This window comes from Heliangelus exortis, chromosome 1, assembly GCF_036169615.1.
Source record: "Heliangelus exortis chromosome 1, bHelExo1.hap1, whole genome shotgun sequence".
Lineage (NCBI taxonomy): Eukaryota > Metazoa > Chordata > Aves > Apodiformes > Trochilidae > Heliangelus > Heliangelus exortis.
The window spans coordinates 25,594,671-25,610,671 of record NC_092422.1 but is presented as its reverse complement, the minus strand read 5'-3'; the positions used below and the strand labels follow the sequence as shown (position 1 = coordinate 25,610,671).

At 43.1% G+C, this 16,001-nt stretch overlaps 1 protein-coding gene across 1 annotated transcript in view; it reads left to right on the top strand.

Annotated features, from left to right (window-relative positions):
• LHFPL6 (LHFPL tetraspan subfamily member 6) overlaps window positions 1-16,001 on the top strand; it is a 142,890-nt gene that overhangs the window by 117,715 nt on the left and 9,174 nt on the right. The window contains exon 3 of the mRNA XM_071738257.1: window positions 11,024-11,122. Within this exon, the coding sequence (XP_071594358.1) occupies window positions 11,024-11,122 (99 nt within the window). The remainder of the gene's footprint in view (window positions 1-11,023; window positions 11,123-16,001) is intronic.

Genomic DNA, 16,001 nt, shown 5'->3' with positions numbered 1-16,001 from the left:
CCAGTGAAAATAGTATAAAGGGAAAAGTGGTTCTCAGCTGTATTTGGTGACTGCAATTCACTTTTACAGAATTCTAGCAGTTTATCTTACTATATTTTCTATCTAGAGAAGTGGTTTCCAAACACATTTGATTTGAGGGGATTAACAGACTCTCTAGTACAAATGTGGATCCTTCAGTCTGTTTTCCAGATATAGCTTACCTAATTACATGTGTGTACTTTCTTGGAAGTACTTTTTCATTTGCTAGAGTGTCTGCCGACCAGGTACTGAAAAATGCTACTTTGACTCCCAGAATCACTGAATTGCAGAGCTGGATAAGACCTCTTAAGATCACTGTGTCCAACCATCAGTATCCTTCCCCTCCCACAGTAAAATAATTTTTGTTTTCTTTTAATAAATAAATTTTAAAAATAATTAAAAAAAACAGACCCCCATATATATATGGTTTATTTTATTTACTTAGTTATTCTTTTATATATATATATTTATATATATCATGATGCCCACCGAAGTGTCCTGAAGTGCCTTACCTACAGTTTTTAAATACCTCCAGGGATGGTGATTCCACCACCTCCCTGGGCAGACCACTCCGATGCTTAACTACTCTCTCAGTAAATAAATACTTCCTAATATCTAGTCTAACCCTCACTTCGTGCAACTCCAGGCCGTTTCCTCTAGTCCTATCATTATTTACTTGGGAGAAGAGGCCAACACCCACCTCCCTACAACCTCCTTCCAGGTAGTTGTAGAGGACACCAAGGTCTCCTCTCAGCCTCCTTTTCTCCAAACTAAACAATCCCAGTTCCCTCGGCCTCTCCTCACAGGACTTGCTCTCCAGACCCTTCACCAGCTTGGTTGCCCTTCTCTGAACTCACTCCAGCACCTCAGTGTCTTTCTTGTAGTGAGGGCCCAGAACAGAACACAGCACTCGAGGTGCAGCCTCACCATGCTGGGTACAGGGGCACCATCACTTCCCTTCTCCTGCTGGCCACATTATTCCTGATACAGGCCAGGATGCTGTTGGCCTTCTTGGCTACCTGGACAACTGCTGGCTCATATTCAGCATATTTGTGCTCATATTCAGCACCCACAGGTGCTTTTCTGCTGGGCAGCTCCAACCACTCCTCCTCAAGCCTGCAGTGTTGCCTGGGGTGTTGTGACTGAAATGCAGGACCCAGCACTTGGTCTTGTTAAACCTCATACACCTGACCTTGGCCTATTGATTCAACCTGTCCAGATCCCTCTGCAGAAGTCTTAAGTGTGGCTGGTTTTACTAAGATGTGCAGTGGCTGATCTGTTAATACCTGAACAAGTCAACTTAAGTAAAATAAACTGGGGAAAAAAAACCACAACAAAAAACAAAACAAAAAGCAAGCCTCATATGCAGGGTAAGATTGTCCCCCTGGATGTATGTGTTGCATCAGTTCCAATTCCTCTGTCACTTTGGGTAAATGCCACTGAAGTGAAGGAATTGGTTGGACGTCTTTGTTCTTTTACCCAGCATCTATAAACTACTGTTTGTTCACAGATCAGTGAAATAACAGTAATGGAAAAGCAATCCTTTGGTATTTAATCCATATCTCAGTATTTCCAAAGGTTGGGACAATCTAGAGGTGAAATCACTGGAGAGATGCTCAGGAGTTGGGCTGCTGCTGCAGACTTCTCCTTAAGGCTTAGAACAATCTTAGTTTGTCCAGTTTGTATTGGAAAGATAAGGCAGTGCCTTTCCTTTTTCTCCATTTTTCTGCTTAGGCATCTTCACTGACACAAAATATCTTTCCTTCATTTCCTCCTCGTGGCCCCTGATGAAATCAGTTCACATACTGAGAAATCCTTCAAGCATGGAGCTTCTGTAAAGGCTCTGGCTAGTTTCATCCAGTCTCCAGTTGCTATTCAAATTCAATGTAATGAAAAGGAATATGCCTTATCTGCTGTGGCTACATGGAGAATTATTTATTTTGGGAAGTTAGTTATTAAACTACCTACTATTAATTACAGTAGGCACCCTTGTGTTTCTAATGGAGTGATTTCTATTTAAATACACTGTGTCATATGCCATATGCTGCTCTAGACTCTTTGAACTGTCAGGCATTTGATTCTGAGCCACAAAATGATGGAGTGAGCACACAGATGGGTTGTCACGTAAAGAAGTCTGATGGCATGTGATAACACTTGGGCTTTTTTTTTTTTTTTTCCCCCACAAAGCTTATAATGTACAAGCAGTGATCATGGCTTGCCAAACAAAAATGAGCTGGCAGTCAGACTCCAGAGTATTTTCTGGAGTTCTTCAAGCATTTCAGTTCCACTCTGCAGGTTCACTCTACCTTTAACTGGACCATGTCACATCCTTTTCAGAACAAGTTATGTCGATAATCTAATCGTGCTACAAACTCTGGGACACAAACAAACACAGACTCACCACAGCTCATCCTGAGTAGTAGAGCTCTGTGGTAGTACTTGAGGCAGATTAAGGGCATTTTGAAGCAGCAACCTGTTTCCATAGAAATAACTTTGTTTTAAGGTAGAGTATACAGGTTTACACTCAGAAGCAAGAAAATTTTACCTTTGATTTTCTCTTTTTCCTGAACATTCAGGTCTTTTTTCATAAGGGAAGGCAGAATCTGTGACTGGAATTGACACATTTGCATCTTAAGGGCAGAATGAGAGCAGGATAGAAAATAAGGGATAAATTAAAGTGTAGGTAACTTTTGGACAGATTCAATTACAGATTCATTCACTTTTTGAAGGTGTTTACAATGCAGTATTTGCCCTTGAGGTAGGTTTCTAAGCTTACATTAAGATCAAAAGATAGCTAGGGTGAAACTCATTAGCCTAAATGAAGATACTTTGCACTCTTAGAGATACCTCAGGGTCTGCAAGACCTCTTTGTGGTCTGACAGAGGACAGAGGACTTGGAGGAAACTGGTGTTGCTCTGGAGAGGCAGCTGGTATCCCAGCAAGATACTGAAGAGTGCTTAAACTGGTAGAAGGTGACATATTTGAGTGGCTAAATCCCACCTACAAACCCCCACTGACCTGTGGCCACAGTCAGGGAGAAAGCAAGGACTGTGACTCTCCCTTGACACATCCCTTTGTTGTGCTGGATGCTGGCAGGCATTTGCAGTGCCTTTTCCAGGCTTCCTCTGCCACCGTAGCAGGCAGGTGGCATCTCCTGGCTGTGGCTGCTCACTGAGTTCAGAGCCAAGCAGGTGCCAGGCACTGAGTGCTTATGATATGGAGTAACCCAAAATAACACAAAAAGTCTCCTTTGAGGGATTGGGCTTCAGAGTCAGAAAGAGGGGAGTTAAGCAAAGCCAAATGCGTTGAATTAAAACCCTGAGATAAGAACCAGAAGGTAGCAGGTGGTGGGGCTGAAAACCTGTGAGTACTACTTCTGTCACACTCAAGATGAAGCAGCATTAGTGAAGGCAAAGGCTAGAAAGCTGAAGGTTGTAGCATTTTTTCCTCTCTCTTTTCTGTTGTTTCATTCTGCTTTGCTTCAAGAGTCCCTCTAACTTCTGGTCTAGCAGAAACTTCTGGTGTGGCAGAAACACCTTAACCTTGATCAGAGCCCTGAACTGACTTGCTGCCTCCCATCCCTGACCCTTGCAAGGAGCAGTGGAAGGAATAAATGCATCATAAATGCAATTTCTGTGTGTGTGCGCCTGGGAACTTGCACAAGGGAGTCCCTTATTGCATTTATTCACATTGTAGGCAACTCTACCCTCTCTCAAATGATGCACTTTCAGTTCAGGTTACTAAGGAACCAGTCAAATGCCCCATGTTTAGTGACCTCTAACTCGACAGAGAACTGTTGCCCAAAGTGCTGTTTTCATGTTTAAGCCTAGTAAGAGCCCAGGTCAGGTGCATGCCTGTGTTCCCTGAGGGTCAGGTACAAAGTTATGGAAGAGACCAGTTAGGTAATGTTTCCCTCATGAAAGAACAAAAGAGACACCAAAAAAAAGAGTGATGATATCCCGAGAAACAGTAGCAGTGTGACCTTAAAGAAGGGATGCTTCTGGGTGAATTGCCAAGAGCTGCCAGTACAAAAGCATTTTCCCTTCCTAACTGAGTGCAGGGTGGACCCCTGTGGACATAGGAGCCAGAATCCTTGCAGCCAGGATGGCTTCTGCTCCTCCTGTTTCTTCTTTGGGTCCTGCTGCTTTGCCCAGGCCCTGTTGTTTGTGTGAAGCTGCTAAGACCAACTTCTGTCACTCTGCAGTTGTTGCTTGGTTGCAGCTCCTGGAGAGTTTCTTGAACAGGGATTTTATAAGCTGTGTCTGCTGTAGGATTTCACATCACAGTTTTTAACCAATTCTTCTTTTAACCCTACTGTATCTTGACTATGGGATGCCTGAAAGCAGCAGACAACTTCAAGTGCCAGCTCAATTTTTCTTTCACACTGCAGGCTCACTTTTATTGCAGTTAAATACTTTAAACCCACTACAGCAAAGAGAGTTTTTAAATCACAAGAACTGGAGTCAAAGTTGAGGCTGCATTTAAAAATTGGTTTTGTTTTGCTTGTAGAAATTACCTTCAAGTGGCAGATGGGAATGTGAAAAGTTTCTATCATCCTTGAAGTCTCAGATGGGCTAATAGAGAAAAAATGTCAAAGGAAAAATCATCATTAAAATGGTCTTGAAAGGGATGACTTCTAAATCATTGTCTGTCAGCTTCTCCAGATGGCCTGAATATCTGTCAGATGAGCAGTATTCATTACAAATACCTAGGAAAAAAAAAGCAAAAAAGAAAAAGAAAAAAAAGCAAGGTTTCTTTTTGGTCAAGTCTGAAAATGAAAGGAAAAAAAGTAGAAGATGGGGGAAGAGAAAGGAGGAAGATATTTTGAAGATGATTTTTTTCACTAAACAGTGACTATAAAGAAGGCAGCATTCGCATCTTGTTTTATTTTCTCTGCATTGCATATATCAAGCCTGACCCATTTCTTCTGTTTTTCGAAGTGGAAGTACAAAATGGGTTTTCACCACTGGCCAAGGAGGCCCTTTATGGTGCCTGGGCAGTGGTTTCACTGCATTTATAACTGCAGCTGGAGCTGAGGATGTGCAAAAAAGGAATAGTTTCCAGTGCCCACGTAGAAGGGTCTTAAGAAGCCCATAATCAAGGAAAGCCACGGCCATGATGCACCGGGCCGGCAATTAAACTGAGTAACAGATGCTCTCTTTTAATCCCCCTCCCTGATAAAGAAAGGAGAGAGAGTAAGGGAGAGACTTACAGGTTGGAAACTAAACTAAATTAACTTACTGTTAATTTCAGCAAGTGCAGCTACCTACAAGAAACTTAGCTGAAAGCAAAATTACAAGACAGAAAATCACCTTTATCCTGTCCGAAACCAGGACAGCCACCAAGAGGTTTAGTACACATTTGGAAATGCATTTTCTAGCATCAAGACTCAGATGCTGAATCCACAGCTGTGTCTCACTTACTGCCACCACTGCCTCTCTATTAATCCAAACGATGGCCTTCCCATTGAGGGTATCTGAATCATGTTCTTAGGTGCAAGGGAGCAGGAAAGACACTGAGAACATTTGGCTTTATTTAACAGACTTTTGAGGATGCAGTGATCAAATGGGCTGACAACAAAACAGGAATTAGCCATATAGCAGTCAGGGGCATGCTGTGATCTCAACAAGGGAGAGGAAGAGCTGAGTCTGTAAAACAGGACTTGCTAGCCATGAACTGTCAGGACTGTTACAATTAATTTATGGTGTGATGTCTACATGAGTTATTTAAGGCACATCAGGTTTTTGTGTGAAGGTTTCCATTAAAGCCATAACAGCAGTCTGAGGACTGCCCACCATGGAAATTTGCAAGTTTCTTTCTTTTGGCACTGACTTCTGCAGATCCATCTTGGTCTTTCTGCATGCAGACATTTTGCCCACAGCAAAATCTGGTTATAATGTCTCTTGGTTTATTAATCATTCTGTATTTATTGTTTGAGTCTTGCCTATATCCAAGCTGTTCTTGGAGATATTAATAATGGTTAATGGTTTACCTCTTGGACTAAGCTGATTGCTACATGCCACAAATCATTTCTTTGTCATCTCAAAGATGAAACCTAGATCTGTGCCAAGCCACTAATGTAATTACTGTCCCTTTCCTGCCACATCTGCCATATGCAGAACCTGTTAAATGCAATTACTACAATCACAAGCTTCACTCCAGACAGGCAAGATCATCTTTCAAGTGGGCAAGAGGGACAAGGGTTACTCTGGGTAGTTAAATAGTGAAGCATCCACCCTCTGCCCCTCTGGTTTCTAGTTTTGCAACTTTCAGGTTTGCAGTTTTGCAACTTGTAAGTCTGGGAACATCCTCACTTAGCCCATGGCCTGGTTTTAGCTCACTTCTTGAAGGTGTCCAGAGCTCTTCATGGACCATGCAAGGAGCCTTGTAGCTAAATGGAACCCTGTTAAGTACTGAAGCCAAGCATTTGAGTCCAGCTTTGCCTTCAGTCAGCCCCTCTGCTCTGTCCCTGTCCCTCTGCTGCTGGCTGTCCTGTCCCGCTGACCACCTCCTGTGTACCTCAAAGCTGCAACTTCTTTTGTTACAGTGCCTTAATAAACCTGCACATTTCCTTCCCCTTTCTATTTCTTTTAACAACTGTAGTGGATAATGGAAGAGGACAAATTATAGTAATTAAAGTTTGGGGGTGGGTGCTGGGTTTTTTACTTTCTTAAGAGATGTTCCAGGCATCTTAGGCATTTTAAGCATCTGTAAAGAAGGGTGTGGTGCCCTGGGTAACATAGCTGGCTAAATACAGTAACTATGGAGCAGGCCAGGATGTGACCCTTGAGCTAAACCAGTAGCTGCTCTCTACTGAAGCTGCAGAATTAGTGTAAGGATTTCTTTTGGGTTTGCAGCCTGTGGATTGAATTTGGATGTTGAAATGGAGGTTGCAGCTGTTAGCAGGATCTACATTATCTGTGATTAAACAAATTTCTGTGAACATGTATGAATTATTAGCAGTAATAGCAGGTAGTCTTTTTGCTTTTGCAGGGTCTGATCCCCACATACAGTTGCTTTCAAGTAGAGGTGGATGGATTCTAATCAGGGAAAGAAGGGGCTGGGGGACTTTTGTCCAAGTCCTATTAACACCCTGGGCTTTGAGTAACACTCCACACTTTTACTACATGAAATAAGGGAGATGAAATACCAGATCCCAGCTTCACTGCCCATGCAGACTGAGGTAGTGTCAGTCCAGTTGCAGTTGTGCAGAATCCTGCTGAAAGCAATGGGACGTTATATACACTGACTCATATATATATATATATATATATATATATATATATATATATACAGACCTCAGGGCATGAGAAATTTTTTCTTACTGAGAAGCAGGCTCTAAGTCTTTGTGGATGTCTTAACACTGACAGTAAATCCCTGAGATTGGCACACACCTTGCCTGCAGGAAGAACTGGGGAACACAACTGCTTTTTCCATAGAGCTAAATTCACAACAGACACATATGCACCACTATGGGGAAACATTTGAAGGTGAGTCAAAACCAGCAGAAAACCAGTGATATCAAAGGAGATGTCAAAACAACAGTTTTAGACTTGGGGCGAGCTGGTGCCTGTGACAAAATTGGTATTTATAGGTGTGAGCCTTTTTGCCTCGCCCCAGGCTCCTGGAAGCACCTTTGGTCTCTGGCAGGTTTTGTGTTCACTAAATGAAGAACGTGAGCTTGCTGATGGCTTTATACCCTGTCCTTCACACATAACCATGCTGCTGCTCATACTCTGGGGCCATGTGGCTGCACCAGCTTTGGGCAGCAGTTTTCAATTCAATTTCATTGTCACATGAGGAGAGAAGACACCACAGTGCTCCATGACTGGTACTCCGTAAGTTAAATCAGTGCTGCTAAAGGCCATGCCCAACTGGAGACCCAGCTGTTGCCAGGGTAGGGAGTTCGTCTGACCTAGCACACTATTTTTGCCTTATTTGGTTTATTTCTATGTAGGAGACCCAGATAATGGTGAGGCTCAGTGGTGGGTGTTGTGAGATGGTTACTGGGCAGTGTGGACTGGACTTAAAGGCAAGCACCCATCTGTGAGAAAAGCAGCTGCTCCAAAGGAGCAATTTAACATTCCAGTATAATGCATTGATAATGAATTTTTGACTGAACCTCAGAATTTGTTTTGATTCAAACTTGCAAAGATGGATGTATAGAAATGGGAAAGAGGGTGTGATGGGGATGAAGTGGTCTGGCTAAGGAAGGAAGTTGCCAAGACTTGGAGCCACTGTATCCAGTGTAGCATCAGAAGAGTGAAAAGGTACCTGTGTTTGGAAAAGGATGAGCTGTGTTTGGAGCATGGGAGTAGAAATTATCATGAGCAATATTCAGGGGAAAAAAACCCAAACAATTTGTTACTGAATCAAAACCTAAAGAAAGTGAAAACAAACAGTTCTATGTGAAGGCAGTGGGCACTAAGGCACTCTTGCCACCTTGGGAGAGCAAGTGCTGAGTAAGAGCTTGTTCTGGGTTTGAAGGGGCAGTGTTGTTATGGTAATGGACCTTCCACCAGCCAGAAGAATGGGGCAGGAGGTTTCCCAGGACCTATTTGTGAGGAAGGGCTGCCTGCTGTTTCAGTTGGTCCAACACTGGTGGCTTCAAGCCTGCTTAACCTCCTAACCCCTGCATGCATCTCCCTGCCCCTCACGGTGGAGGTTCTTAAACATTTGCAAGGTCTCCCAGAGACTCTGTTCAAAGACAGAAGTTGACTGAAACCACCTCAGACAACCTCTATTCATGTGTGGCCTCAGCAGCTTCTGAGCTCTGGTCTGCCTGGACTGACTGGCCATGAACATCACAGTGGCCAGTGCTGGAAAGGGCCAGAACCACATCAGGACTGGCCAAGGCTGCCATGACTCACTGGTCTCTAAGTCTGTCTCTGGCATTTAGGTGCTTTTCCTCCCTTCCCTTGACAATGTGATCATCTGTAGTGATGGGCCTCCCTGCCCCATGGAGTCCTGCCCATTCCTAGAGCATCATCTGCACTGTCAGCACCTCACAATGCCCTTCTTGCTTTAACAATTCAAGTGAGAATCCGTCGGATTCTTTTCAGAGTCTTAAGCTGTCTTTAACAAATGTAGACCCAGTTTTGGCCTAAGGTCTCTTGTGTGAGAAACATCCTTTCTGAGAATTTAAATTAGAAGCAACTCTGATTTACATGGATTCTGCCAGCTCCCATCAGCTCTGTGGCCCTAGGGGGAAAAAATCAGATGAACTGTGAGAGCCATTAGTGAGGACATTAAAAGAAAGCATATCCAGGTCAGGCAAAATTCTGAAAATACCTAGCATTCATGTGTCCTTAATTGTTTTTCTCCCTTTACAGCTGTTGGGTGAACTTACCATAAGAGGGGACTGCCTCAGGGATTTCTTTTTCATTATGTGATGTAGATATGGAGAGAGGAGCAGTCAATGACTGCTCAACAAGGAAAGGAAAAAATAGACTTGAGCAGGAGGAAGAAATTTGAACTTAGTGAAAGAAGATCTAAGGAGCTAATACCTGCTGCCTAAAAGGGGGCAGATGTACTTGCAGGAGCAGCAGAGGAGTTACTGAGCTACTTTGCTAACAGCTGAGATACTAAAAGCATTAAACATCTTCTGGAGAAAGATGAGATACTTCTGCAGTTCAGTGCCTTGCTTAGGTGTGTCTTCAAACAAGAACATACTAAGGTGGCTTCTGTGTCTTACAGGTGTGTCAGAAATACAAGAAAATAGAGATCTTGAGGATGGAGATGGCAGAAATGAACAGCAAGCTCCAGGCCCCAAATCAGAATCACTCTCAGGATTGCTCTGCAATGTCCACAATCCCAGGGCTTTCCTGCACTTGGTGCATGGCAGCAGAAGTGCTTTGCCAGGCAGCACATTGGCCTTATTCTCATTGTCAAGAAAGGAAAAGGGAGGTGGTGAGAGGTCAAGGGAGATGCCCAAAGTCAGCCAGTGTCAGCTGTAGGGTTTGAAACTTTGTCCCAGTCCTGTGCTCTGTGTAATGGTTTAAAAGGCTCCACCAAAATCCCACGCTGCAAACTTTTTGAGGACTTGCTTGGCTTTACAGATTGAAAGTCTCAGGCAAGCCCAGCCCATTATCTACGTAGCGATTCATTTCAAACCTTATAAATAAGATCTGACACAAAGGAGGTAACGTTTAAATGCTGTAGCATGCATTAAAACATTCTCTCTAGGCTGCCTGTGTGAGAAGCATTGCCAGCTACACCCGCTTTTTGGCAGCTGCTGCTGTGACAGCTGAGAATGCAATATGATAAAAAAGCCACTTCTGCAAAATAATCATGGGCCATTTGGTGATTCCCAGCAAGATCTTGTGAAAGGAAAGACTTTGCCAAAACTCATCTGTTTTGGGGCAGCATGAGGTCTGGGGAAAGCAAAGCATGTTGTGAATGTTAAACCAAGCACAATAATAGGAAAATGCCTCAAGACCTCAGTTGTTTTAGCTGAAATGATCTGAGAAAACTTTGCAGAATGTGTGCTTGGGGTATGAATTGATCAGGTGACATGGAACTATTCTTCCCTGGCTTTTGAAAGGGTGAAAAACAAAGGAAAATTGGCAGTGGATTAGCACAACTGTCAGTTTATTTCTCCTTGACAAACGCTGGTTGATTGTCGTTTTAATTAATCAGAAGCAATCAGCTTGTAACTGCTGTGATTAACACAGCTTCTATTTAACCCCACAGTGAGTTTTCCAAAAAGTGCATGTAACAGTTCTGCAGAGGAGCAAGGAAGTCTGAAAGCTCTCAGGTAGAAGCTCCAGAGGCAGGGGATGTCTTCTGATATTGAACCACCGAGGCTGCTTCCAGCCCACAGACCAGATGTAAAACAGAGTAGTAGACTGCAGCAGTAGAAGTCCAAATGATTTTCTACTGGTTTTAGGAGAGGTAGATTTTATTTTTTTTGTCTGAGATTCCGAACTGGCAGTTTGACATTTTTAATTCCCAAATGGCAGCCTGTATTTAAACTAATGGCGACTGCTTTCTTTTCTCTCCATAGGTTTGTTGATCGGCTCTGGTTGTGCCCTCTATCCTCTTGGCTGGGACAGTGAAGAAGTCAGACAAACCTGTGGTAACCTTTCCAGCCAGTTTGAGTTGGGTGAGTTGTTATTAGAGCACCTCAGCCACATTCGACTCTTCAATTTGTTGTCCATAAAAGCAAAGGAAGACATGAGCACACACTTGGAGAAGCAGCCCAGTTGTGTGTGCTGTTCATCTTGCTAAGGCAGGAGATTTCAGGTGGAAATATGTTACAGAAGAACATTATAAAAGAAGGTGAAGGAATGTATCTATCTATGCATGTATGTATTCAGAACATCAGATTTAAGAGACTTGCAGTAACATTCCTGGAGATCTTGATAGGGTAGGCAGAGGCAACACATCACAGTGCATTTTGGGGTAGTTCACAATGAGTGTAATTAGCTGTCTTTGAAGTCTGGCATGTTTATGGCCTTCTAACCCAAGACTAAAGAGTGTGGTTTTGGTTACTTACATCCTTGGGAAGCTGGTAAATAACACTTAATTCCCATGTCAGCCTTCTCTCAAACAAGCTACTGTTGATGACCTCACTGAGTGCTGAATGAGAGCCAGGGATGCGGCTGAGCCAGGCTCACACCCATGCAGTGTGGGCAAACCACCTCTGGAGAGACCTCCAAGGGCACAGCAGTGACTTGAGGATTAAGCAGAGTGGATGATCAGGATCTTATGTCTGAATGCACATCCAGGTCCTTGCTTTCTAGAAGTATCCATGCAGCTGCTGATACCCTACTCTGTAAGTGCTCTGTGATCCCGTGTCGCTCTGAGAAGAGGGGGATCTAGAATCCTTCTGAAGAGAAGGAGAGACTGAGGTGTAGGAGAAAAAGTGTAGGAAAAGAAAGGAAAGTGTAGGAGAGACTGAGCACCCTGACTCTCCACAGGCTTGAGAGCACCCACTCCCAAGTACAGGGAGTTACAGCTCCCCATTTCTAGCCCTTTGAGCTAAAAATTTCTGTTAGTTTCCATTATAGCTGTGTGTGCAGGACATAAGGTAGCTTGGCAGTAATCCCAGTGCAAAGAACAGTGGACAAAATGGTCTCCTAGGGTTAAACACAAACCTACTGCAATATCTTTTAACTTTATACTGATCATTCTCTCAGGCTTTGGGAGCAAGGAGTTTTGTTTCCCTCTTAGAAACGTTTCCTGTGAAAATATGCAAATGAATTGAGGTTGAAAGGTAAAATAATATTGCTTTAGCAGAAGTGCTCTAGGTCACCCTCCCTTACACCATTCCTGTGGTGTTTTGGAGTGCATTTGATCTGGCGTGGGACCAAGCAGTCGTTACCAGTATCTCTATCGTGGCCACTGATGATATCAGCAGTCACTGAGGGTGTTACCCAAGGGCTATGTAACATGCTCTAGAAGCTTTGCCTTGCTGTTCTGATCTATATCATCTTTCTGTGCAACTGATATTAAATTTTATTTTCAATGAACTATAAAAAGATCCTGCGGCTTGTTTTATTCACTTAATAATTGAAAGATATGAACAACTAGGAGAGAGGTAGCAATGGGAACAGAATTGTATAGTTAACTAGCAGAAAAATATGTCCCAGAACTAAGATCCCCAGCTGCAAGGAAAGGCATCTCAAAGGATGTAGTAGGAAGCTTTGGCAAGACACTGCAGTGACTGTCAGGTTCATCACTGCCCATGGTCAAGCCTGTGCTTTCAGCTGAAGCCTGAGGTAGTTCCTAGCCAGCCCATTTAGCAGCACCCCCATTGGAAAGGCTGGCTACCCCCTTCCTGGTGCATGCTGATTCCTGCTCTTCCACACCAAGCATGTGAGCAGCTCTGCTCCTGTGATGCCTGATGGTGTCTCCTGACAGCCTGCTTCTTCCCAGGCTTCAGTTGGTGCTCCTCCCAGAATGCAAAAAAATGTATTTCTCCAGGTTATTTCCCTGGAAACTCACAGAGGCACTTTGCAATGTCAGAGCAGAGTCTCTGAGACCAATTTCACCATCCCAGTCTTGACTCATGAATGTGCATGAATTTAATCATTCTGCCATTAAAGTCAGTGAAGAAACGCAGGCAAAAAAATTCAGCTGACAGCTTTCCTTCCAGGTCCACAGGTACAAGGGCCAGGAGATATATTACAGTGAGTGTGAAAGCATGGACTCTTAATGTGTTTTCTGGACACAGAGCACGCAGGGTATGTGTTATGCATGTCTAGACTTGACAGGAGTGCTGGTCCAGCCGATCTGCTCGATCATATGCTAACACATAATTAACAGATTATAATGAGAGCTGAAATTTGCAGTAGTAATTTCTACCAGGCTGTTCTGTCACTAAATGTCTCTTTTCCACATACGTTGTCAGTGAATTTAAATGCTTGGCTAGGATTTATTTCTTTTTTACTTGATGTCGCTGCCTGGTTGATGCTGTGTTAGTGAAGTTATCTGTACTGAAGAGGTCCTACCCAAAGGCCATTTAATAACCACACCGCTCATCATCTTTCACAAACACCTCTTTGTTGCTGATGACCCAAACCCTGTAGTCTTTTCAGAATCATTAGAGACTGGCTTACTCATTGTAGCCTACAGGCCAAAAATGATGTTTCAAAGACTTAATCTCACTGAGTCTCAAGACAAATTTAAGTCATTATTTCTTTCATTTGAATAGTTAATTTGATTAAGCTGTAATGATATGCTCTCTATTCCTGGAGCCTGTGAAATGAGTTATATCAAGAATCACACATATATGTGCTCCATTCAAAATCTGCCCTCAGAAAAGCTGAGCTGCTGGTAGGAGAAATGGTGATGGTGGGAATACTGGTCCTGCATCTCCTGCTGCTCTGTGGGTGCTGGAGAAGGTGACTCTGAGAGCCTAAAGCAGCAGATGTGGTTGCTCTCAAAGGAGAGGGTGTTCCAAGGGATGCTGATCAGCAGACAGCACTCAGCCTCTTCTTCAAGGATGGCAAAGCAACTCCTGCAGCTTGGGCAACAGGGAACATGTGTGGTTAGGAAAGAAGGGTCAGAGCACACAAGTTTTGATCACAGAGGCAGCAAAGGTGGAGGTCCAGCAATGAGAATTGTTCTGAACTTACAAAAGGTGAGGGGAAAAATGGTTGAGGTTGGAGGTAGAAAAGATAAGCCAGGAAGTGAAATCTACATTTTAGGAGAATGAGAAGGGCAAGAGGCAGGTGCAGTGAAGAGACAACAAAATCTCACTTGAGAAGCAGCTGAATTGTGCACCATGAAATGTAATGTTAACTGGAAATATTCCAGAATTAGCAATTAAATTAAATTCTTTTTCTTTACCAAAACAAGAGAAATCTCCAGCCCACAACATGCTCAGAGCTAGACAGAATAAATAAATAGCATTGCTAAGAACCCATAAAAAAGCCTAATCCTTAGTGGCTGTGCTAGATAAGAAGTGCTTCTCTATGTCTTCAGGCGGTCTGAAAAGGCATTAGACTAATAGGCACTCCAAATAGTGCTGAGATAACCCATATTGTGAAGAGGAGACCCCCTCCCCCTGCCCCCCCCCCCAGACACACACATTTCTGTGTACATTGCAAAGCAATATTTAAAAAGGCTGCAGGAAAAATAACCATGCCTTTAATTTACGTATAAGTGGATTTGGATATTCTTTTCTAGAAAACCTGAGCTGACATTGTGAAAAGCCCAGCAGTTTGCTGCTCTCTTTTAAATTGGATATTTATTTGGTTTTTATTAAGTGAGCTATATCCAAAGGGTTTACTTAAACATTTATCTATTTAATTGGGCTAATTCTTTTTTCAATCAAATGAAAGTGTTCGTACAACTCGATCCCTACAAAGAGAAGTCATCCTTCAACTGAAGATACCCTGCCAAGGACAGCCCTGTTTGTTGATCAAATTGAGTTTAATAGATGAGCTTTTTTTCAAGTGAGGATGGTGAGTAGCCTCCCTAAAGAGACAGACAGAGAGACTGGTACACCTGTAGAGGGACCTGCTGTCAGCTCTTCTCTACCAACCTGTTGCCATTATGAAAAAAAAGCATAGATGTGATAGATTTGGGCTTTGACAAACAACCTCTGACAAATCTGGCTGGGGGGTGAAGGCCATGACAGGTCTATGCCATGTTCCTTCACTTGTGGTTCCCAGGTCCCCAGCAGTCAGCAGGGTCTTTATGGAGGTTTTGGGGCTCTGCTCCATGTTGTAGTGTCCCATCTCAGATCACGGATGGATCAGAGTTCCCACCAGAACTCTCGACTATGAAGTGGATCAGTTTTCTGCCACTGTTTTTAGGGCGTTAACTCCTAGAAGTAGGGCAGTATAAATAAATGAGGGCAAGAGAAAAGAGATGCATATGTTTAAAATTAGTGCAGTTCTTTGCCCAAGTGACCGAGTCAAAGTCCTTGGTGTAATTTGGCCGTAGGCTAATGCCTGACGTGGAGACTGGAATTACAAACCAGAAGTGCTCCAAGGGACTGCTTTTCCCTTTTACCAAATATCTGAGGATAGATCAAAAGCATCTTAATCTCTTGTCACTGCACAAGCTGTTATTGTTATGCTGCATTATTTATACTTTGGAGTTGCCTGTGGGCCCACTCAGGACAGCCCTGATATGGCACAGTAGTACAGAGCTGCTGACTGAAGGGTGTGAAAATGAGTGAGATCTACACAATCCCAAGGTCTGCAAAAAGTATTATCAGGCAATTTGCCAAAAGCCAGTATCTTTGTAGGATACCATATAGCACACATTCAGTTTTTTTGAGCTAGAAGCACCAATATGGTTTTATTTTAATTTTTAAACACACCCCACAAGAACAGCAGCTGAAAAATTAGGATTTTAGCAGGGAATTAATTAAAGTGAGGCACTTTGCACTAAAATGAAATTGTGTATTAAAGTGAAGACTGCACCAGATGTTTGCAAAAACTTCCACATTTTGTAAAACCTTGTGAAGAAACCTTCTGAACTTGCACATCTTTTATAAAGGGCAATGTGAGTGTATACATATAAAT